The sequence below is a fragment of the Salvia miltiorrhiza genome, chromosome 5 (assembly GCF_028751815.1).
Source record: "Salvia miltiorrhiza cultivar Shanhuang (shh) chromosome 5, IMPLAD_Smil_shh, whole genome shotgun sequence".
Taxonomy (NCBI): Eukaryota; Viridiplantae; Streptophyta; class Magnoliopsida; order Lamiales; family Lamiaceae; genus Salvia; species Salvia miltiorrhiza.
Window position 1 is genome coordinate 35,078,664 of NC_080391.1, and position 25,744 is coordinate 35,104,407.

General features: G+C 38.0%; 1 protein-coding gene and 2 long non-coding RNA genes across 4 annotated transcripts; 2 read left to right on the forward strand and 1 right to left on the reverse strand.

Annotated features, from left to right (window-relative positions):
* Positions 1-2,293: 2,293 nt before the first annotated feature.
* LOC130986981 (elongation factor 1-delta-like) lies at positions 2,294-3,160 on the forward strand. Its single transcript, XM_057910531.1, has one exon. It carries the CDS (start codon positions 2,317-2,319, stop codon positions 2,995-2,997), a length of 681 nt encoding a protein of 226 aa, XP_057766514.1. The 5' UTR covers positions 2,294-2,316; the 3' UTR covers positions 2,998-3,160.
* Positions 3,161-6,611: 3,451 nt separating this feature from the next.
* On the reverse strand, positions 6,612-8,287 carry LOC130986982 (uncharacterized). 2 transcript variants are annotated; one of them, XR_009089518.1, is made up of 3 exons: positions 7,824-8,287; positions 7,041-7,397; positions 6,612-6,748 (listed from the first exon to the last, which is right to left on the reverse strand). It is a non-coding gene; the product is annotated as an uncharacterized LOC130986982 (long non-coding RNA). The 2 variants fall into 2 exon arrangements; XR_009089519.1 differs by having other exon boundaries at positions 7,048-7,397; positions 7,824-8,275.
* LOC130986983 (uncharacterized) lies at positions 7,365-9,429 on the forward strand. The gene is made up of 2 exons (XR_009089520.1): positions 7,365-7,487; positions 9,387-9,429. It is a non-coding gene; the product is annotated as an uncharacterized LOC130986983 (long non-coding RNA).
* The last annotated feature ends 16,315 nt before the right edge of the window (positions 9,430-25,744 follow it).

Genomic DNA, 25,744 nt, shown 5'->3' on the forward strand with positions numbered 1-25,744 from the left:
CAATTCTTTTAAAACAATTGAAGCCCAAACTTTAAAAATAATTCGGCCCAAATATCATAAGGGAATGGCCCAGTTCGAAATTACCATATGGAAGCCCAAAACAATTAAAAGGGGAAAGCCCAAATAATTAAAATAGGAAGCCCAATTCCTCTCTCAACACACTCGGTCCTTTCTCTCTCTCAAACTCGGACACTGTTCTGTCACAAAGCCGATCTCTCTCTCTCTCGGAGCCGCTCGCCCCTTCCTCTACAGTCTGCTCGCTCGGCGCCCCTCAAAATCCGGTCGGTTCCATCTTCTCCGGCCGTCCAGCCATCACTGCTTCGGCCGGCGTCGTCTGTCGACGCGTCTAAGCCCCGGTGTTGTCCTCTCTCTCCTTCACAGAGCCCAAATCGAGCCATGGGTCTGAATCGTCATCGTTGCCGCGCCCTGTCGAAATTGGGCGGCCGGTCGCCGTCTGGGAGCGGCGTTGCTCCGGCCTGGAGCCGGTCGGCCTCCTCTCCTCTTCTTTTCTCGTTCTTCAATTCAACACGGCTGGGAAGAAGCCCTATGCTTCCCGTTCAGCCGACCTCTGCCGTCGCTTTTCCACAACCTGCGAGTGGTGGGGAGAAGCTTGCTGCCTCCGGCGATTCTCTCATCCGGCGACTGGAGTAAGAAGGCCTACGCCTCTCACCGCGCCGTTGCTGCCCCTGGACCGCTGCTGCTGCGCACAAGACTCAGCTCGTCACCGGGCAGCTGCTGTTCGGGGCCCTGATGAGGTTGGGCGAGTTCGCCCTGTTCCGACCGTCGTCGTCGTCATCGGGCAGTCAGCCCTTCTTTTCCAAAGCTAAGTCTTTTTCTTACTCAACTCTATTTTAATCGATACTTAATCGGACTAGGCAAAGTGCCAAAATTCTTGTTTCGCATAAACTCAAATATGCTCGTTTACTCATACTTGTAAACTGTCACTTGCTCATGATCGCATAGTTGGGGTGTTTACTAAGTTCAAGATGCTTATACCTCGTCTATTCTCGTGAAACTACTCATGATCATGCTTTGATATGAATGTGTACTGGAATGGATATTTGAGATTGTGAATTACCTCAAATGTTTGGACTGATTGCTTGCTGTTGGAGGTTGAACGTATTGTACAATAACTTAAATGAATTGAAGGTGCCATTGCTTACACGAATGAAGGAAACTTTGGCAGAAATGGTAGAGTTAAAAGATATAAAACTCACCTTGAAGTTGCTTGGCTTAGTTGCTGTACTGTTTGCTATAGCAGATTGGTTTTAATTGGAGAATAACTGTAATGAACGATGGTTCTTGTGTTATTGCAGGTGAACTTAATCAAAGGAGAAGGAGCATTGAGGCCAAGCCTTACCTTGATGCATTGGCAGAACTCGCTGCTGCTCTTTGATAATTTTTGATGAAATGAAGTGAGAGTGAAAGTTTGCATTTGCTGGTTGGGATTTATGCTTAGTAGAAGACTTTGTTGCTGCATACTTGAGTATGCTAGCAGGATGTGCAGGAATAGGGTGGCTGGAGGTTGTGACATGAGGGAACAAGGCAGCCATTGGAGGCGGCTGAGGAGATGGGGTGCAGAGAAGGTGGTCGGCTCCTTCTGCAGCATTTTACTATTACCTTTCTATCCTTTTTGACTATTGTGCTCAAACTTGAGCTAGTGGCAGCAAAGTGGGCCACGTGGAGTCTACAACTTGTGATAAACGATTTTCCCCAAGCTGGGAACTAACTTGTAATCGTGAACTGTAATAAAATACTGGCTTCGACTTTCTAAACATCGCATTTCTGTATCTGCTTGATATCTTTTTCCTTGCCTGCTAACTTGATAAATTGTAATATAACTTAAAGGTAAATCCGTAGATTTAATCTGCCTTGCAGTCGGAATAATTCCATGACTTTTAGTAGCACTTAATAAAATCACTGCTTCTCTTTCTCGATTAATAAATAACATGACTTCGCTAAGTCAGTTATAACTTGAAAATAATAATTATTAAATAGCTCAATAATCCTCATCGCGATTTACTCATGCGATACAAAGCATAAGGCTAAAATAATAACTAATAACTCCGTCTCTGATAAAAAAAACTCAGGATCATAAGCTGGATTCATATATAACTGGCAACTGAGTTCTATTTATTGAAAGATGCGATATTAATTATCGCGATACCATATTTAAATAAAATAAAAGAGCGGGTCACTACAGTGTATTTATTTATTATAAATATAATATTGGCATATATATATATATATATATATATCATTGCCCTATAGGGCCGCTCTTCTTCCATCAATCCCAAATCTCATCTTCATCAAGAAATGGCCGTCAGTTTCTCCGACCTCAAGAAGCTCGATGAGTACCTTCTTACTCGCAGTTACATTACTGGGTACCAAGCTTCAAAAGATGATTTGACTGTTTATGCTACTCTCGCCAAGCCTCCATCATCGGACTACGTTAATGTGTCACGGTGGTTCAACCACATCGATGCACTGTTGAGGATTTCTGGTGTTTCTGGTGAGGGAAGTGGTGTAACTGTTGAGGGATCAGCTCTTGTCAGTGATGCTATTGCAACTCCTCCAGCAATTGACACTAAGGCCGTTGCTGCTGATGACGACGATGATGATGATGATGTGGACTTGTTTGGTGAGGAGACTGAAGAAGATAAGAAGGCTTCTGAAGAGCGTGCAGCTGCTGCAAAGGCTGCTGGAAAGAAGAAAGTTGTTGGGAAGTCATCAATTGTATTGGATATTAAACCATGGGATGATGAGACTGACATGAAAAAACTCGAAGAAGAAGTTAGAAAAGTGCAGCAGGAGGGTCTCCTTTGGGGAGCATCCAAGCTTGTCCCTGTTGGATATGGAATCAAGAAGTTGCAAATTATGATAACCATTGGGGATGACTTGGTATCCGTTGACAACCTTATTGAGGATCATCTTACTGCAGAACCACTTAATGAATACGTCCAGAGTGTTGACATCGTGGCCTTCAACAAAATTTAATATGCCTGGTTCATGATATATAGCTCTGCGGGCACTGGATCACGAGCAATGAAGCCTACTTACTCTATTATGTCTCTGTTTTGTTTATTTCCTTTTGAATGGCTTTGATACGTTTGGAATCCTACATTGTTATGTGTGGAAGTAGTAGACCTTATGACAGAAATTTTGAGTTTGCTTGGGCTTTAAAAGATTGACTAGATTTTTATTATTGTCAAAAAAGTATATTAGTTAATTTCTTTTAAATATATTTTCGAGCTCGATGGGCTAGATCGAAACTCGAACGTTTAGGGTTAGGGTTGAAAATTTCTAACCCGAATTTTTTAAAATCCGATTAGCCCGCATCCAAAATAGCTCGATAGGGCTAGTCCGAAACCCCATAATTTGGCCCAATTGACATCCTTATTCTTGACAATGGCTGGGTGAAAATTTCACCATTCACGACTGTAATAGAAATCAACAACCTCCAAAGTGATTATAATTGACGTCGATCATCAAGTTCCACGAAAGTGAATAGTCATGATTTATATTTTTCCATTGGCTCCATCAGGATTGAATTGATCGACTGGAAAATAGAGTACTTGAATTTGAATATTAGGAAGAAAAAAGATGCAGCACGTCTCAAACCCTAGCCCCACGTAAACCCTCCACCGCCTCTTCTCTGCCGGACGATGGCTCTCCATTCGCCGGCCGGACTTCATGACAAGGGGGCTCTCAACCTCCCTCCTGTCTCCACAAACTTTGATTTTCCACGAACCCCCCTTCTCGATGCCTCTAAGAGGCATTATCTTCAGCCGCTGCCCCACGCCGCTGCTGCAAATACCAGCGCCGCCGCGGCTGGTTTGCTGTCACAATTCGACGCCTCCTAGAAGCACCTTCTGCAGTCGTCACCTCATGCCGATACATCACAACAGTTGACCGGGGGTTGTTTTTCCCAATCTAATCAGGAGAAGGCTATTGAAAAGGCTTCTTTTGGAGGCTTAAACGACTCAGAACAGGTAGTTCCAGCCCCGTCGTCCGGTGAACCCGTGATCTCTTATGCCGCAAAAGTTCGGCCTACCGTGGTCAAGAAGCCGAATTTTCCTACTTATGGCTTTGTACCCTTCATTCGAAACGTGAGGGGGAGGTCGTTACTTTATCCATCCCGAAATTCGAGTATCAATAACGTCTTGATGAATTCCAGTTTGCTTTGATCGAAAGGATGATCCTTCGTAAAGGCGACAAGCCGCGTACGTTCACGGATATTACGCTAGAGTTGCAGTGTCTCTGGTAGTGCTCGGATTGCCAATTCATTCCTATAGCTAAGGGTTTCTTTACTATCAAATTCCAGACGCTGGAAGCAAAAAAGAAGGCAAAAGGAAACGCAGTTCTCCAACTTTCAACGGGTCACGTCCGTCTTCGAGAATGGTGCATATAATTTGATCCTTATAAGGTAACCTCATCTCTTGCGCAAGTTTGGGTAAAGGTGTTTTATCTCCTGGTAGAATTATGGACTCCAGTTATCATTGCTAATATTGATCGAGCCCTAGGACATCCGTTGCGTATTGACAACGTTTCTGCTAATGGCCAAGTGGGGCACTTCGCCAGGGTCCTAGTGGAAATCGATATGGTGCTGCCTCTTCTCAATTCAATGTACATCGATGATGGTAATAATTCTTTCTAAATTGAATTTGGTTTCGAATCTATGCCGCTGTTCTGTTATCATTGAAAACTCACTGGTCATTCCACGGGCAAATGCCGGAGAGCTACAAAAGCAAAGGGCAATCAGAAGGACGAGGAGGCAGCTGATCAAGTTGAGGAGAATCATAAAGGAACTGCTAAGAAGGATCCCAAGCTTGCTTGGCAGCCTAAGGAATAGGTTAATGACACCAATGTCAAGGATAGTGATCTTCCGCCGGTTGGATTGAAAAACCGTTATGGCGTGCTTCATAATGAAGATGATGAGAAGGTGGCCGAAACCGACAATGACGAGGTGGATGAAACCTTTGTTGTTGAGTCTCCCGATAGGTCTCTAAATGAAACTGCGGAGGTTGGTGTGGAGCGCCTAAATGCGGAGACCTGTGGGAAAGCTGATGATTTTCAGGAGGCTCATTGCACCCCTAAGGGACATGATGCTTTGGCATCGGCTGGTGAGGGAGCCACGACTTTCATAGGGGAGGAAGACTCCGGGAGCAGCAAGGGTCAGCGTGGGGAAGAGGTTGTTACTTCTCCAAATATGCAGTCGGAGGATATTGCTAGTCGCCTTACACGGTTAGAAGAACAGGTTAGTCAGGGGATGGAAATGCTCTCCGAGAAATGAGGGCCTGGCCGCCCAAAAGGTTCGAAAAAGAAGCCGATGCAGGAAGCTCTGGAAGGTAGCATTAAAAGTCGACTCAGGAATGCAAGTGAACTGGGCTACAAGCCGAGAGGGAATTTGTAGTTGATCTTAGCAATAGGCCTTGTATGCGTGTAATGTATACTATTGCTCATGGTAGTTGGTCGGAAATGGATGATTATCTAGATTTTAGGTACTGATTTGATGCCTTTGTTTATCTTTTATCGTTTTTCGATCCTCTTTTGAGTTTCGGACTCTTAGTCTGCTCTTTGTGCTTTCAAGGGATACTACTTTTTCTTTTTCTTTTTTTATATTAAACCTCAATTTCATCATTGAATTGATCGACTGGTTCATCGGTACAAAGAAATTAAGTTGAAGATAATATTTTTTTTTCTTCTAATATTAGATTTCTAATTGATGTGGAATTTAATAAAATAATAAAATGTGACACATGTTATTTAAAGAGTTAATTGCCTATAAATTGAAAACATTTTTAGCTTTTTTTTTTTTTTATCCCAGTCATCGGTTTTCTCCAATTTTAATTTGACGTGAACATTGGGGATAGTACGCTGGATACATCGAACGATAAAATAAAATGGCATCGTCCCACTTTAAAGAAAACTACATCATTTGACAAATCGCTATAATACTAGAAGAAATAAGATAATATTGAAAAAATTGATATTTTCATTATTATCATATGTATAAAGTTTTCAATATAAACTTGTAATTTGATTAAAAAATGTGAAAATGAGAATGAAAAAGTATAATTATCTTGCTTATTTCTAGTATCATAGTGATTCACCATGTTAATTTCACACAAAATAACGTCTTTTCCTTTTAAGTGAGACGACATCGTTTGATTTGGTTATTCGGTGTGTCCAGCATATATCATATTCGATGGCCACGTCAAATTAAAATTGAGAAAATTTGACCACCGAACCTGTAGTAGCCCGCTCTTTTATTTTATGATTAAGGTCAGTAAATGCGATATTTATTTATTGCATCTTCAGTTATAATAAATCAATGATTACTTATTAGTTAATTCAACCCAGATAACCTGAATTAGATGTCATTGTGTGATATGATCACGATTGAGCAGCTAATGTTCTAGTTTTCTTTTTTTCAAATTAATAACTGACTTAGCAAAGTCAAGTTATTATTTTATATGCGATAGGTATATATGTATTTCTATTATTTTCCTGAAGTCGTGAATTTGATTCCGACTAACAGAGTAAGTTAAATTAGATATTAATTCGTAGAGGTTTTATAAATCCGAAAAATTAGATTTATAGATCCTCGATTGACACAAAATTTTAGGATTTTATTTGTCACCTCAAGACTTTCCAACACTTACAATCAAAGTCCTTTTTCCTACTCTATTGCATAGTACACGCATACTTTCCAACAATTAACATCAACAATCTTTCCTACTACTCCCTCCGTCCCATAATAAGTGGCCATATTTCCTTTTTCGTCTGTCCCACTATAAGTGGCTGCTTTCTAAAAATGGCAAAAGTTTACTTTAATTAAGTCAACAATTACTCACTAATTTGGTCAACAATTGTAGGCCACTTTCTAAAAATGCCAAAATTACTTTAATTAAGTCAACAATTACTCACTAATTTGGTCAACAATTGTAGGCCACACTCTATTAAAACATATAATACTCAATTTCTTAATCTCCGTGCCGAAAAGAATGTGGCCACTTATTATGGGACGGAGGGAGTACTTCCTACAAGGCTAGAATACTATTCACCATAAAAAAAAAAGGGAAAGAAAGAGAAAAGAAAAGGAAAACTTGTGTGTAGAGAGCAGCTACAGCAGCCTCACTTTCATCCTCTGCAACCCTCTATCCACTCAAAGCCCATACGGGATACCGAAAGAAACATCAACCACCCTATATCTGTAGACTACTCGAGTATGAGCCAACAACACCACTTCTTGTATTTCAGCCATCAAGTCTCTCTTCTTCCCTTACACTAACACACGCTGAAGAAGCTGAGAAAGGGAGAGAGTTTCCTCCAACTCCAAACTGTACCTTGAAGAGGTAAGCCTTGAAGCAAATCCTTTCAACTCCTTGTTCAGCCTACAACCATTAGGAAGAGCAATATACAATTCAATTTCAGATTTTTCCCAGCGAATCCCTCAGCTCAACCCAGTTCAAACACATTACAAGGTATATACTAAGCACCCTATTTCGAATCCAGTGCACACAGCATCCAACAAGCATGATTAAGTAGAAATGCATAGTGTAAATGACATAAGTTCTTAGACAAATCAGTTTATATACATGTTTTCTTTATAGGACTAAGGCAACGAGTATACGCATATGAACATAGCAAACCATGAGTTATGTGGTATGACTAATCCATAGCATGTTTACAGAATTAGAATGTCAGCCTATGATACTTTCCCTTGCTCTAATAACTCGACATACACAATATTGTATCAGAATTTCCTTCACGATGTGTAACACCGAACTTAGCTTTTTAAAGGGGATATTTTACAGTACCTGTTTCAATAAACCATGGGGAAGAGGGGGAGAGATGACCAGGACAGATGCCCCGTTCTATCGAGCAAAAAGTGATCGACGGAGGCGAAGTTTTTGTTGCCCCGTCGGACAAAATATGAGGGAGACTCCGAGTGCGGCGACCTCGCAGAGAACGAACCCAGGCGGCGAAGCTTTAGCCGGCCTCGCCGGATTTCAGACAAGGGGCGGCGGTCCCACGACGGCGAAATCTCTAGATGAGAAATTAGGGCTCAATTTGATTTTGAGATTTGGGAATGAGGAAGGAATTGGAATTGAGAGATGAGAGGGACAGAGGTATGAGAAAGGGAGGGGGGACGACGGCTCAGCGGGGCGGTCGGCGGCGGCGACGTCGGACCCCTCGCCGGGGACGAGATCGAGAGAGAGGTGAGATTTCGGCTTTGAGAATGAAGAAATGGCTGTTCACCCGTGTTTGAGAAAAAAGGGGGAAGAGAATTGGGCCTTTGCTTGGGCAATTCTTTTATTTTGGAATGGGCTGCTTCTTTTTTTCTTTAGGGGTTGATTTTCAAGTATTTTTTTTATGGGCCGATTTTGGAGTATTTTTAGATGGGCTGTTTGTTATCCCATTAATTTGGGCCCAGAACCATATCCCTTAATTTCACATGGGCTAGCATATATTGGGCTCCTTTTTTTTATAATTCGGCTGCCATTTATTTTATTTAGCCGATTAAAGACTAGCCTAGACTAATCGATTAATTGGATTTAGCTATTTCTAATTATGATTAATTTAGGACGAGGTTGTTAATTAGTAAGCAGGTTAGAATACCCTAAGAAAAGTAGATTGATTAAGATTAATAATCTGATCTCATAAAGACGAGCTTTGATCCTATAATTAAAATATTATTAACGAAATATGAGTCATGCATAGTTAATTTACGCATTCTCTTTTATTTGAGAATTTTTCTCGAGTAAAAGTCTTATTTTATATTCTCGGACTAAAGGTCAAGCACAAGAGTAAGAGCTAGTCAAGGAGTATATCAACTGTAGCAAATTAAGCTTTGCTATCAGGTGGGTATTACTTTTATATATATCAAATGAGTTTAAATGTTATGTTCAAGCAAGTTATTTCATGACAAAATCTTTGAGTTGAAGTTATTTCAAGTATTGTCACGCCATAAAATGTTTCAATTTCAGTATGATATATCTATCTGATGTGGCTTTGCCAGTTATAATGTAATCGAATTCTGGTCTTGAGCAGTTGATAGCTATCCTGCCTTGACTAGTGTACACGGGGGACCGTGAGTCATCTAGCGGGTTGGCCAGTCCGGTGCCCGTTGAGAGGTGGTCACCTCTCCGGCACGCAGCTTCAGATATGATAGATTATGAGAACTTAGACTGGAGTCGAACTTTAAGAATCACAAATGAATTTAGTAAGCTTGGGCCTATTTAGCTAAAACTCCGTTGTTGTATTGTTGATGATGGCATGACAATTTACAGTTTTACGAAGCATATTTATATTTTTACTTAGGCATACGTGCCCACTGAGTACTCTCGTACTCAGCCCTGCATATATTTCTAAATGTACAGGTTGAGCAGTGGTTGATGAAGATGAAGTGACGAGCAGAGCTTTTGTCATAAGTTAAATGAATGAACTCTTGGATACATGTCTTCATACATGTAATCAGATTATGTTATTCCGTTGCGTACTCTCAAGTACTATGCCTTTTAGGTTAAGTTGGATTCATTCGAACCTACAAGTTTATTTGAGTCTTTGTGATTAAACACCAATTATCTTATAAAGTCCCCTTCATTTCCTTCATTAGCAATGAGTTGAGTTCGTTCCTCCATCTTTTTCTCACTCCCTTTCTATCTCCCCTTCTAATCTCCCTTCCTTAGTCACAATTTTCCCATTTAATTATCCTTAATTGAGGCCGGTCGTGACAGAACCAACTTTACAAAAAAAGTGAAAGGTTATATATATATATATCCGAGGGAAAAATATATATCAGTTGGGGTGTAATTCTCGAATTTTTAAAAATATTTTGAATTTACAGGCAATTAACCTTTCACTTGACCGTTTAATGTCTTCGGTGTGTTCAACATGTCACTTTTTGATGACCGCGTTCGATTAAAATGTGGGAAACCGACAATTAGACCGAAATTATAAAAAAATAAAAGATTATATTTCTTAAAAACATTTCGAATTTACATACAATTAACTCTGATTTAAATGATGAAAAAGTTAATGAATTTGTTAGATCAGTTAAATAAGGATTGGGTGAGATCGAATATAAAAACACGTGGACTTATTAAAACAAAAATATTGTTCAAGGGCCTATTAAATTAGACGGGTAAAATTAAAATGACCCAAAACTTAGGAATGTCAAAAAAGCCCGAAAATCGAGTGGGTTGGCCCGATTAACCGAACATATTCTTAATAATTGATTTTTAAACTTTAATACTTTACTTTTTAATTCGATAATAACATTTTGAAGCTTGTAGAATATGTTTTGATTTTTTCCAACGGTTAATAACAAACATCTATGATATAAAAGTCAAAGAAAGATAGTCATTTATGTTAAATCTATATACAATTTTTATCAGAAACGAAATTAATGTTAGATATTATGTAAACTTATGTTAAAATAACACTATTTTTTGTATCCAAAATAAAGTGAAATGTCTTGATTTAAAAAATACGACATATTTTTATTACAAGAATATGATTATCTATACAAAAATTAAATATATAAAAAAATCGTAAAACTTGCAGGCCCGAACGGGCTAGCCCGAAACCGAGTGGGTTAGGGTTAGGGTCAAAAAATTTTAGCCCGAAAAATAAAAAAACCGACTAGCCCGAACCGAAAATAACCCGAAACCGAATGAGATGACCTGAAATCGAGTGGACTGGCCCGATTGACATCCCTACCAAAACTGGGTCTTTTCTAATATGCAAATTTCACTATGAGTGTAATACTTTACACGTTCACTATGTTATATTCTTATCAAAAATATCATTCTCACGATAATCAACTCCTTGTGTTCCAACCACTCCAATCGCCTCATAACTATGTTGTTTCATTAATGGCGTCACGCATTTGCCCATCTTCTCGTACCTCTTTATAAATTTAATGCAAGAAACACAAAAAGTAACTGAAAAAAGAAAATGAAGTAAGTACTTGATATTGGGCGATCTTAATGATTCAATGGTAAAATCCCAACACAATCGATGAGTGGGACCAGTGAATTTTATACTACTTTCATGATCACTTATACTCTTTATTTCATGACGATTGAAAAGTTGCGTGTAGGGGTGAGCATTCGGGCGGGTTGGGTTGAAACCGAACCGAAATACCCAACCCGAAACCCAAACCGCCTAAAAAATTTCGAACCAAACCAAACCATTTGACTGGTCAAAACCGAACCAAACCGAACCGTAAATTTTCGGTTCGGTTCGGTTCGGTTTGGCCAAAACCATTTTTTTTTTTTTAAAAGCTATAAGCAAAAATTAAAGTACTATGAATAAGCAAAAATTACCACATCTAGATAAATCCATTTACTTCTACAATCAAGAGTTTGTAAAAATTAAAGAACAAGCACAGAATAAAAATCTTATGTACTTTTGAATTTAATGTAAAGTGTAAAATTCTAAATTTAATTTTTAAATATTTATTAATTAATTATTTAAAAATAAATATTTATTAATTATACTTAAATCGGGCGGGTTCGGTTTATAAACCAAACCGTTTTTCTCAAACCGAACCCGAACCGTTTTCTGGCGGTTTGAAATTTTTCAAACCAAACCGAACCGTTTTCTCTACATAAACCGAACCAAACCGCCCGGTTTGGTTCGGTTCGGTTCGGTTTGGCGGTTCCGGTTTGGTTTTGCTCAGCCCTAGTTGCGTGGAAGTCGGTGTTCAAATGTGATAATCAGCTCTTACTTTTTCACACTTTAGGGCATGTTTGATATCTCTCTTGGGATAAGACAGGATAGATAAAATGTTAGATGTGTATCAGATATAAAGTGAGATTAATAATATATCTCAATGTTTGGTAGACCAAGATTAAAACATAGATATTATGAATTAGTTGTTTGGTATCCTAAATTAAAATCTAGATTAAATAAGTAAATTACAATTATATCCTTTTACAAATTTAAATATCTTTATAAATTTAAATAAGTAAAAATTGAAAACATTTAAAAACAATCGGTCAACACCCACCACCCCTTCACCATTTTCTCTCTCCACCCCCATTTCACAATTTTTCTCACCATCCCATTGTCGCTCTTCACATTTTTCTTTCTCTGATTTCTGATTTTTTAGCTCAATATTTCTTTACATTCTCTCCCAAATCTTGATCCCACAAAAACCCAAACACCTCCCTCCAATTATCGCTGATCCCACCAAAAACCATAATTCTTTAACGCGATTTCTTCAACCAATTTTTCTTACAAAATCCACTCATTCGTAAAAATCGGTTCTTGAGAAAAAAACTGTGTCAATGCCGGCGAAATTCTTCCCACTGAGATGGGAGAGCACCGGCGATAGGTTTGGCTGCGCATTCGAAACATGTTCCAAATTGGGATTGAATTGAAGCAGATCTGATCTGCGTCGGTCTGAGATTTTGGGGTATTGTTTTTGAGTTTCAGTCGCCGGGAGTTTCTTCTGCAAAGCTTGCCAGATTGTCGGCTGGACATAGTAGAAATGGGCAGCTGAATTTCTTGCGTGAATTTTGAAGGAAAAATCAGAGGGCAATTAAGGCAGAATTTAGCTTTTGATAATTGCTAGCAACGGTATCGGAGGGGGGGCATCGGTTGGGTAATATAGATGGAACAGTAAAAAGTCACCGGGCCAAGCCTTTTTCCCGGGCTTCGTGGGATGTGTATCCGGACACCAAACACCTGTATAAGTCCGTTTACCTTTGCTAATACGGCTTTAACCAATGCACCAAACACACCCTTACGATTTGTTTTTGGGGTTTGGTGTTCTATTGTTATTTTCCACCACTACTCCTCAATCCATGCGCTAATCTTAATCCCGAGTGTGCTCCCAATTTCCAACTATTTTTTTAAAAATAAATTACGGTATTAAATAAAAAAAATTTAAAGGTCGCGTCACATGAGACTCAAACCTAAGATCTTTGATCTTGGGTAAATTATTGGGTAAGACCGGCCGCACAATATGCGATTAATTTGAAAGTTTATATTTCTTCACAATAATGTTTACTTTTATTCATAAGAATTTTTACTTTTAGTTATTTTCACTCATTAATACTTATATTCTAAACTATTTGGTTAAGTAATCATTATCGTAACAAAAAATAATTATTGTTACAATGAAATGTAATATTTCTAAAAATATTACATTTATTCACGGTAAGTGTTACTTTTATTCATGAGAATTTGTACTACTACATAAGTATATACTAGTACTACCATTCGTGCGATGCACGACGAATATCGTAATTAAAATATATAATATTAAATAAATAAATATAAATATTAAATATAATCAAAACATAATAAAATAGAAATTATTATTTGAAGCAAAATAAATTCATATCAATGACTCAATAAAGAATCTAAAACTGAAATACAAAGTAAAAAAATATATATTTAACGGTAAAAAAATAGTACTTATGTATTGTATTTATATCTATATTTATTTACGTAACTTTTCAACCATTAATTTTATATAATTATGTTATATATCACGTACTTTTATATAATAAGTTGTTCTAACTTCTAATCAAACATTTGCTAAATTGACAAATATGTCATGTAATTTTATTTATTATTGTGTTAAAGTTCATTGTTATATTTTAAGATCATACTTAATTTTACAATTTTGGATCCACAATTAAATTAAATAAATTAATAATCCACACTTAATATAACAAATTTAGGCTTTTAAAAGACCAAATTATTTTATTGTTAAAAGTCCATATTTTTTAATATCCCAAATTTGTTTCTAAAAATAAAAATAAGTACACATACAAATATAGTTATGCTAAAAGTCCATATTTAAATAACCTAATTAATAAGAAGAATAAAATTTAGTAATTAATCAATAAAAATGTAAAACTTAATTTGTCGTCAAATTTTGTTTTTGATATCCTAAGCAATTACTCCAAACCGTATTTACTTAAATATTTTTATAATTTTATTTTAGCACACAAAATAATATTATTTTTAACTCCAATTAAAATATGTGGGCCCATTTACACGTGTCTACACAAAAAAACCACACTTCTTAACTACAAATATTAACCCTTAAAAAAAAAACTACAAATATTAATATAATAAGTAAAATAGTGAAAGCCCTAATATATTTCTCAATCAAGCGCCGCTACAACTTCTTCTTCTTCATTATGCGTTCTTTTCTTCTTCTTTTTTCTGCGTCAAGGAGAGCATTAACAGAGAGAATAAGAAAGATCCGGTAACTACCGTCCTAAATTAATTTTCACCCCCATTTGTTGGATTGGCGATCAAGAGGAGTCGATCTAACGGCTTTCGTCGCCAGCGATCGAGCCGCCTTCGCTCATGATTTCATCGTACAGATGTTGCGGTGCTTGCGGGAAGGCCGAGAAGACGCACTTCTCGATTGAATTGGGACAGTAGAACTTTAGATGATTAAGCTATAGTTAATTATATATTTTTTTTTTCCTTTTATTGTAATACTATTTGTTTGTGGATCCTAAATAGCAGTGGGAATATGTTAAATATTGTGAAAATCGAGCAAAATGAGATCCGAGACTTGAACAAATTATTGATTGTTGATTTAAAGAAATTGATGATGAACTCCACGTTTTTGTTTTACTTTTTTTTAGGATACCTCTTCTTTGGTTTCCACTATCAGCCCACGTTTATTTGAATATGAATTGTGAAAAAAACTGTCAATTTTTTTTGCCGGGAATTTTTGACCGTTGGAACTACTGTTTTATATATAATATAGATTTGTGCGAACAAATGTACTATATTTTATGCTTATTAAAAGTAATCGATCGTATAGTATGCGGCCGATTGCATGCAAGACCAACTCTTGACCTTATGCATTAACTCCTTACCGTTTGACCAACACACCACACTCCCAATTTCCAGCTATTATGATGAGTTGGAAACATAGCAGTAGAAGTTAGCTTTCAAATTGGACAAGGCAGCTTCTAAAAGAAAATTGTGCGCTGCAAGAGGCATGCATGTCCGACAAGTTTTTTCTATTTCTTTTTTCTTTTTTTCTTTTACGGATAAATAAATTCATGAAATTCTTTTTTTCTTTTACGGATAAATAAATTCATGAAATAAAAATAAATCATAAAGGGAATATAATTCAAAAGAATCAGAGAGGCCATACACGAGAGTAAAAACAATTAGTATGTCTTTTTGTGCGATACACCCGCTCCAAACATCCTTTATATTTCAAAAACATAAAAAATTATGTAATATTAACATATCATTATTTATGACTTAAATCAGTTGATAATAAAAAGATTACTTTTATTAAAACATTACGTTTAATAATTTCAATATTATTCCATTTGAAATAGTGTATAATTAATAATTGTATTTGAAGTAGTGTATGAATCAGTTGTATATAAATATTGTTGGTTCGAGACGAATATGTTCTATGTATGGGCCCTGAGGGTGGGCGGGCATGGACGACGGCCCAAGGCCCCAAAATTTAAACAATATATTTTTATATACAGTTATTACAAAAAAAAAAAAAATACTTCATCCGTCTCACAAAAACATAAACTTTTTGTCATTTTGGCCCGTCTCACAAAAACATGAACATTTCTATTTTTGCACACTACCCCACTAAAATTAATTTACCTTTTATCTCTATTTTTTACAAAATGGGGCTCCTTTTTTCACTCACAATACATTTTTATCTAATATTTTTTAAAATCCGTGTCACTTACAAATATTCAGATTTTTGTGAGATGAAAGGAATATAATTCTTATAATGTAATGGTAAATGTCTACATTTGTACCAAGACTCACCAATGTTCAATTCCTTCTAAAAACAATTTTTTTTTATCTTATTTTTTTTTTGTTCTTAGGAAAAGAAGGCCCTTTGTTTTGATACATATAGTATATTTATTAAGGAGTATTTTTTTTTTTTCTCTTTTGTTCTTAAGAAAATAAAGCCCTTTCTTTTGATACATAGTATATAATTTAGAGGTAAAATATGAAACTAGCCTATTTCCTATTGTAAATTTAAAAAATGGCCTATGGGATAAAAAATTTAAAAATTGGCCACTTTTTGTGTAAAGGTACAAAATTACCTTTATCATTAAAATTTAAAAATTTAGCCACTCTCTTTCACTCACAACTCTCTCTCTCTCTCTCTCTCCCCCTCCCCCACCGACCACCGACCACCCACCCCAAGCCAAAAAAAATTCACAACCAAATCTATGAATTCACAACCAGCTCGATGAATTCACAACTGAATCGTTAGTGTTGGTTGTGAATTCGAGTACCGAGTTTTAAAGCTCAAATTCACAACTAGTTGTTTTGATTATGAATTCTCGAATTCATAACCAATTTGATGAATTCACGACTGAATTTCTAGTGTTAATTCTGAATTCGAGTTATAAATCTCGAATTCACAACCAACTCTATTGTTAGTTGTGAATTCAAGTAGTCATGAATTTTAGTTTTAAAGCTTGAATTCACGACTAACAATATTCGTAGTTGTGAATTCAAGCTTTAAAGCTCGAATTCACGACTAACAATATTTCTAATTGTGAATTCACAGCTAATGTTTTTAGTTATGAATTCAAACTTTAAAACTCAAATTTACAACTACTCGAATTCACAACCAAAATAAATTGTGATTGTGAATTCGACTGGTTGTGAAATGCGCGAATTTTTTAAAGGGTAAAATGGTAAATGTGGCTAATTTTGTAAGTTTTTATCTTAGTGGACAGTTTTTGAATTTACTAAAAGAAATAGGCTATTTTCAAAATCCACTCTATAATTTATCTATACATATGTGGAGTATTATTTAAGCTCCCTTGATAAAAAAAAGGCCATTATTTTGATATATATATTATATATATACACAAGAAATGTTAGGTCCTGGAAGGTCTAGAATAGGTGTATAGGGAGGGGAAATACACCTATAGGCTATTTTTCAAACAACAAGCACAACCTTTGATTAAAGAAATAGTTAAGGAAAACTTTGATTCCAAAGGTTGAAGACTGATACTGAATCTCTCTTCAGTAAAGAGATATCAGTTAAGTCCAAGACTTTAACTAATATGAGCAAGGCTTCAGTCTTAGATATAAAACAGATGAGTGTTATGAATCTTACTGACTATCCGAAGATTTATCAGTTAGACTGATAACACTGGCAGCGGAAACCTTTTTATTTTGAAATAGTCTTTGTGATTAACACGTTGTCAGGTTTATGTTTCACTTTGCAGTTAATCAGTTTCAGTTAAAGACGTTTGAGCACAGATAAGAAAGTAGAACTGAAAACGATAAACGACAAGGGGATTTTTACGTGGTTTGGAATCCAATTCCTACATCCACGGTCAGTAGATCACACTGACAAACACTCTGGGCATATGCTTACGGGTGCACATCAAACCTTGAACTGAAACCACACGTTTCAGCACCAACATACTGGGTTGGATTTTCCAAACACACTTAGCACGCACTGGGCACTAAGATCTCTTTGGAGTCAGAACACTGGTCTGAACTCCACACAACTTCAAACACTCTTTTCGCTCAGTTAAAAAGAGGTTCGAAAACTACCAACTAGATCACAGAGAACATGCTCTCTGTAATCAGTAACTTAGGCTTTGGATAAACAATATTTGTTTAAGGTTCTAAGAGAATATATGTAATCAGCAATTGACTGATTTTGGCTTTGTGATTCTCTTCTTCGATTCAAACTTTGGAAGGCTTTGATTGACTGAGTTGCAATTTCGGAAGCGTTTCAGCTTGCGTATTTGAATCGATGAAGATTGAAGTGATCCTCGAGCTCTATTTATAGGAGAGGTCTTGAATAGATCTGTTGGCGGAGATGGTCTTCAAGAATTCATCCGTTGGAGAGTAATTCGAATGTTGCTGAGGCTTCAATCTTCGAGGTTCCTTGTTTGGTGAGAAACGGCTACTCAGGTACAGGGGGTAAGGCGCCTCTGAAAAGGTAATCACCAAAAAGGAATGCTTTGCAGAGAAAGGACGATCCTGATCTGTATCTCTGCATTTAATGCGGCTGTACTTTGATTGCGTGGCTTCCTTTTAACGTTGGAGGTTCAGTCCAAGGAAGAAGGTCAACTGATACTTTACTTTAGTATAAGTTCGTTGATTCCACGTAGCCAGCATTAGATGAATAAGTCATAACTGATTCTTTAGTTGAGAAACTCGTTCTAGTCAAATATCAGTATTTGACTTCTGCCTTTAATTGCGAACATTAGTCGAGTTCTTCAGTCTTCAGTCCTTAATTCTTCATTCGTCATTCCTCCGGTCTTCAGTCTTCAGTCTTCAGAACATTAGCTAAACTAAAAAAAAAAACTCCAACACTTGAGTTCACTAAGTTCTAGTCTATTACAAAGAAAACTTAAGGATTTTGGTATAATCAAAACTAGGGCTAGGATATTTCATTAAGTTCCCAACAAGAAATAAGAGCAATTTTCAATGTTTGAATTTTATGTAGAACACACGTATGAATTATTTGTATAAAGGTATGAATTGTGAAAAATAAATTTTTGCTACCTTTGGAATTCGAACTCAGGACCATAAATCAATCGAACAGGGTTACGAATCAACTGTAGATTTTGATGATCTATTGGCTGAAAATGATTCTTATTTTATATCTTAAGAAGTGTACTTATTTTAGCCCTCCCCTATATATATATATATATATATATATATATATATATATATATATATAGGGGTGCGCTCCAGTGAGACTCCTTATTTTTCGTGAGACACTGAGTACAATGAATAAGACGTATATACTGATGAACAAGGGCCACAAGGCAGTATATATTGATGAATAACGAAATTTAAAAAATTGGTAATAAATAAGACATATAAATTGATGAACAAGACATTATATACCGATGAACAATGCAGTATATACTTATGAATAACGAAATTTAAAATATTTCGCTCCCTCCAGAATTCGAACCCTGAGAAAAAAAATTCTCTTTCTAGATACAATATCAGCTATAGGATTGATAAAATATACGCACGAGATCGTGTCTTGAGTCTCACTAAAAATAGGGGATCGCTCATTGGAGCGCTCCCATATAATATATATATATATATAGGGAGAGGTTCAAGAAAAAATCGTTAAATAAAAGAAGAACGGAGAACCATTTTCAGCCATTCGATCATCAAGATCTACGGTGGATGCAACATCTTGTTGGGATGAATGCAGATCCTAGGTTCGAATCCTAAAGGGAGCACTTTTTATTTTTATTTTTTTGAGTGCATTAATTTTAACAGCGAATGCATTAATTTTTACAATTGATGCATTAGATTTGATGGTTCTCACGTTCTCACAAATAATGTAGTTCTCTCTAGAACCACACCATATATATATATACACACACACACCTATAATTTACCTATAAGTATATGGAGTATTATTTAAGGCTCTTTGATACATATATCATTTATATATGTATATGTATATATTATTTATTTTTAAAAATATATAGAGAATGTAAAAAGTTGTATTTTCTTTCAATTTTACGCCTTTTTTAAAGAAAAAAGGGGCCCTTTGATACATACATTATTTATTGATAAGCATATATTATTTTGGGTCCCTTTAATACATATATCATTTGTATATGTATATATTTATCACTTATTTGTTTAAATATATAAAGAATTAGAAAATTTTTCATTTTCTTTTATTTTTTCGCTTTTCTTTTTTATTACAAAAAAATAAGAGGCGAAATTTAAAATGCCCATTCTCTTATGCAAAATTTGAAAAATGCCCTCTCTTACTATGTAAAACACTTCATGCCTTAAATGTGTGAACTGCCGAAAATGCCCATAGATTGTGATGGATGTGCATTGTTTTCCGCAAAAGGTCTTACACATATCTGTCAAAAGTTGTTAAAGGTGTAAGAATCATCAATGTCATCAATTTAAAGATTGAAATCAGTCAAATAAGTGTTGGAAAAAGTGAAAGACTGAAACAAAAAATAATATTTATTTATTTTTGAATTAAAATCGAAGGTTTTAGAAGTAAATCGTAGGCTAATTAATCAATGGAAAATAAATACAAAAAATTAACACAATCGATATTAGCACTCAAAACACACATTGGAACAAAAAAACAATGTGTCCGACCGGAAAAAACAAGTGTCCGACCGGACACAAGGTTTTACCGGCCAGACAAATGTTTTTTTGGTTCCATTGTGTGTTTTGAGTGCTAATATCAATTGTGTTAATTTTTAGTATTTATATTCCATCGATTAATTAGCCTTCAATTAATGGACATAATTTTTTTTTTAAATTGATGATAAACGACAAATATGATGTGAAATAGCCTTGTCAGTAAAGTATTCATGTCAAACACTCTAATTTCATTGAAATTCACGTGAAATGAAGGAATCTTTGTTTATATATGAGTGAATTCTCTCATCCGATAGAAATTCTCTCATCCGAACACTCGAAGTGAAAAAACACTCAAACTCAATAGAAATTCTATTATTTTCCAAGTGGTGAAGCTATTATTTGTGAATTCTCTCATCCGAACGTTTAAAGGTATGTCATTTTACGTTTGAAATGTAATTTAAGTTGGTTATTGTTTATTTTCAATGTTTTGTTTTATCCTATATGCTTATGTGAATTATTAGCATATTATAGCATACTATGATTTAAAGCTACATTTGAAGGAAATACATGTGAATTAGAGCACATTCTATCATGTTTTAAAGTATTAATTAGTAATTATTACTTACATTTTAGTTCTATACATATATATTGCTACATAACTCATGTTAATATGCTCGAAAATCATGTGTCCGCCCGGACAAGTGTCCTTGAAAATGTGTCCGGCCGTGTGTAATTATATATTATGTAATACACGGCCGGACACATTTCCTCGGAAACTTCCCCGGGCGGACAGATGCTTTTCGAGTGTATTAACATGTTATATGTTGTATTTTTACATTTTATTCCCTTTACATCATATATTTATTTATTATTTTTTCTGTAGATGAATGAATATGGGATATACTTTTTGGTTAATTATGGAGGTGGCTTCAATGGTTATGAGTACATCGGCGACTCTTCAAAGAGTTTGCATATTTTCGGAGACACAATGGCCACTACGGTGTACATGATAAATCACCTGATGTTGGAGAATTCATTGAGCACTAATTACAGCTTGTATTATTTGACGAAGGGATTAAATGGCAGGGTATACAGTAAAAATCTTCTTGCCGATGACAATGATTTGCTTCAGTTGCTGGTGTCCCAGCCACATTTTCCTGAGATTTATGTTGTCGAAGACGATTATAGTGGAGGAGTGTATGTTCCTTCGTTCGATCTCCCTCAATCTTCCGGGTATGGAGGTGAATCCAGTGCAACATTCGAAGGTGGGGACGGATTGGAAGCAATCCAAAGATATGCTTATTTAGACCTATCAGCCGGAGATTCACCGGCGCAAGAAATTGTTGAACCGTCGGTCACTTGGGGTAATGATCAGTCAACGGGTTGGCCTTCATGGGATGAGCCAAATCCGTACCATTACGATCACCTAACAACTGATCGTTGTTGGGGTCCAGCTGATGATCAATATACGTACGAGCCTCAGTTTGTGGAGAATGCTGGTAATGTAGATGAAGATTATGTTCCATCGTCTGAAGCTGAGACTGATACAAGCGCCTCTGAAGACTTGTCGGAGCCAGAGAACGTGAGAAGGGCGGAGTTTGTTTGTTTTTATAGTGAGGCCGGTGATACGATCGCGGAGTATGTAGACTCGTACTACACGAACGAATTTCTTATCGATACTTACTCTCGCGAAGTTAATAATCTCCCGCCGAGACGCCAGTGGTTGGTTCCCGAGCACATCGCTGAGCAGGTTGTATTACCTCTGATTGTAAAAGGTCAATCGGGGCGCCCAAAAGAAGGTAGACATCGAGGTGGTGGTGAAGGCAGCAGCACACAAGTAGATGAGTCTTCTAGTATCAGGCGTCGTAAACCAAAGAAGTGCAGCATCTGCCATGAAGAAGGACACAACAAGAGAACGTGCGCTGGCAGGGCGACTGAGCCCAGGGAGTAGTGGTTTGTATTTGTGTGTTGTAACAGTTAATGATATTGATTGAATTATCTTATTATTCGATAAGCTGAAATGATTAACTGGAAATAAAGTTCGTTCAATAACCAAATAGAACCACACATGAATGTAACAATATACAACACTAGGATAAACCAAGTCTATTGCATCGGGCCTTCCAAGTTTCACACAACGAAAATATAGATCTAGCAATCTTGCTCCTATATGCCCTCACGTTGCTATTACCCCACTCTATGGATGGAGAGCCAGATATCAGTCGTTCAGCATACATGCAGATGAAAGGCCCGCAGCTGACAGCGTCCTGCTGCTGAAACTGAACCTCCGCTGGAGCAAACTCCGCCGTCATAAGTGGCCACTTCTCCACAGCCACTGTCGAATCAATGGATGTGTCGTCTAGCCACTTCGACAACTGAAGGACACGCGGCAACAATCTCAGTAAAGGTAGTAGTTCAGCATATCGAGCACTTTGATGTTGAGCACTAAGATTGTGGACTACTGGGTCATAGACCTCGCAAACGGCTTCTCCTAACCGAATCCGACATAGGATAAAATGGTGGCCAATTATGACTGGCATGAGAACCTATGACAAACCACAATGAATTGATAAGAAACAATGATAAAGCACAAATGACTAATGACAAATAATTGTTTAACTGATTACCTGTGTGGCATCCATCCATCCTATTTGACCAGGAGGAAGTTCATGGCCCCGAAGTGCTTTTCCACGTACAGCGCAGATCCAGTCTATCTCAGGCTCCCAACCATCAGCTATTGCTGTATGCGTCAATACATGATACTCCTCTGGAGTAAACTCACTTCCTGCCCACTTCACCAATAGAGCGTCCCACTCTTTCTTGAGGTATATCTACAAATCAAATAAGTAATTAATAATTTAATTATATCCGCACCAATGAAAACATATAAATAATGAAAGTTTACTTACAAACCAATCCGTGTCTACTATGACTGTGTTATTCATATCTACGTCATCAAGTAAATCCAGGGAATCTCTAAGTCTATTTCTCAAGCTCAAAAAATACAAGTCAATATCCTGCAACAAAGTTAAAATCGAAAAGTTAGTAGAAAATAATTTAACAATGTTAAAATCAATAGATTATTTACCCCAGTTGTAAATTTCTGGCTAACATTCTCCACCCGCGCGAAGTCGTCGTACTCCCGCACACCACCACTGGCCTTGACATACACCTCACCAGCCCTACCCGCTCGACATCTAGCAACCCACTTCTCATAATGGTCACTGCAGTGTTGTGTCACTGGACGTGACATTCGGCTATTAACCCAAGGCGATCTCTGAAAGTTAGACGGACGCCTCACCCTCTGACTGCGACGCGGTGGCTGCTCTGCCTGGGGCTACAGCAGCAGTGCCTGTGGTTGCTCTGCCTGTGGCTCAAGCTCCTCCATCAGAGCCTGCCCTGCAGAACTAGACTGTCCCCACTCATATGGTGCAACAGAAGTGAGCGGCTCAGCAAAGTATATCGGGGGCTCTGTCCTATAATGGGGAAGAGCCATGAGGGTAGACATAGGTCGACCAGTCAAAAGTCTGCTGGGCCGGTGTGTAGTCGCCCTGACCAGACTGTATCATGGCCTGCCACTGCTCGTTGTAATCCGGGGTCTCTGCTGGGCGAGAATCATAATCTGAAGGGCGTGCAGCATAATGCTGGGTCTCTGGATGGCGTGGTTCCTCATCGTGGGGGTCGTCGTCGTAGGGACGTGAAACGCTTGGCCCTGAAGCGTCGGGCCCTGAAGCACTGGGTGGGGCTCTGTGCTTTGGAGGAGACCGTCGCTGGTAATCATCAGGGGACCGTCGCTGGTCATCATCATCAGGGGAGTCAGACCCTCGAAAATGTTTGCTCTTCTTGCACCTATCCTTTTTGCCGTTGCCCTTCAGTTTATCCAGGAATTTGCCGAAGGTCTTCTTAATCTCCTGACGGATCGTCTTCTTCACCCACTTACGGTCCACCTCACCCTCGCTGGGACTGGATACAGTCCGAGATCCGCTCGACGATGAAGAAGTATGCGGCGCTGGGCACTTTCCCGGATCCACTGAATGACGAGCCGACTCGTGGGGTCGAGCATCCCTCACAGGGCCCCGAACACTGTGACTGCGAGTCATACGAGGTTGTCTAGGTACATTCTCCTCGTCCCCGCGCTCCTCCACAACACGGGCTCCGGTGTGCTGTGGAAATTGGACACCCCGAGCTAATGGGTTGTCGGGGGGCCTGAAGCTCACCGAGAGTTCGCCCGGTGTCAGCGCTGATATGAAGTAGTGACTCGACAGATCCTGTGGCTCAGGCTCCAGGGGCAGGACACCACCCTAGATTCAAACATAGATAATATCTTAGAACATAAAAAAACCAGTAACGGTGAAACACTACATCTGAAATAACTGATTACCTGTCCCTCAAATAGATCTCGCAAACCGTGAAGCCGGGGCTTACCCCTGAAAGTCCATCTCAAACAACGAGGGTGCGCTGTCGGATCACCGCTAGATGCTGCGACCATGTGTCTGAAGCCCGGGACGCGCTCCAATGCCCAGACATATAAAGCCCATGAAGGACCGTAGAAGTGATACTTCTCGCCGGTTCCTACATCTGTCGTATAATGGCATAACATCTTATACGAATACGCGCCCCAGGGGAATCTATCAAATGCAGCCAGATCATCCACCAACATCCAAAGCCACGGCTGTACCCGCGCATCCAACCCAAGAACAAGGGTGTGAGCCACACACACGAGGACAGCACGAAGGTACGGGCTCCCATCCTCATCATCCACTCGACGATCCAAATTGCACACGCGTTTGATGAGCGCCTGTATGGTCATAGTTTGCCCACCGCAGAATCGTCGGTATGCCTCCACGCGACTGCAGTCGTGCTGTAATGTCGCATCGAACATCGATCCCCCGAAATTGAGCCCAGTCACTAATGCGTAGTCCGCAGGGGAAAATCTGACTCGTGCTCCGCACAGAAAGAAGCACATCTCATCGGCTTCTGACACAATCTGCCTCGATACTATCTGGTGTAATGCTCTATTGCTCTTCGGGCCGGGCCTCCAATCAGTGAAATGCCCAAAACATGATGCTCTGAATCTTCCCAATAACCCTTCATTGCACTGTTCGCCGACCACATTTAAAGTTTCAACCAGCTCCGGAAAAAGCTAATCCCTATAGTAGGTACTGATAGCAACCTCCGTCTGGTCAATAGTGTCGGGACGAAGATATGGGACATTCGCCTATTCATTTACAAAATGAAAACCATATTAAATTCAGTAAAATATTAAAAAATAATACAAATAGGCATAATTAAAAAACTGCAATTTAATTAGGGCTGGGAATTTCGGGATCGGGTATCGGGTACCCGATTATCCGACTCGAAAAAATCGGGTATTGGGTACCCGATACCCGAAAAAATCGGGTTCGGGTTCGGGATCGGGTATTTAGGGTGTTAGAAAATCGGGTATCGGGTATACCCGAAATACCCGAATTAATTAATTTAATATATTTTGAATTATTTAATACATTGTCTGGCAGTGAGCTGTAATCCAATTTCGGCCATTTGGCCCCTTCCCAAGCCCAAATTTCGCAAATTCCCAATCCCATTCCCAAATTCCCAATCCCATTCCCAGCCCCCAATTCCAATTTCGGCCCTTCCA

Coding starts and splice junctions, on each gene's coding strand:
- LOC130986981 (XM_057910531.1), top strand. CDS start 2,317: ATGGCCGTCAGTTTCTCCGACCTCAAGAAGCTCGATGAGTACCTTCTT.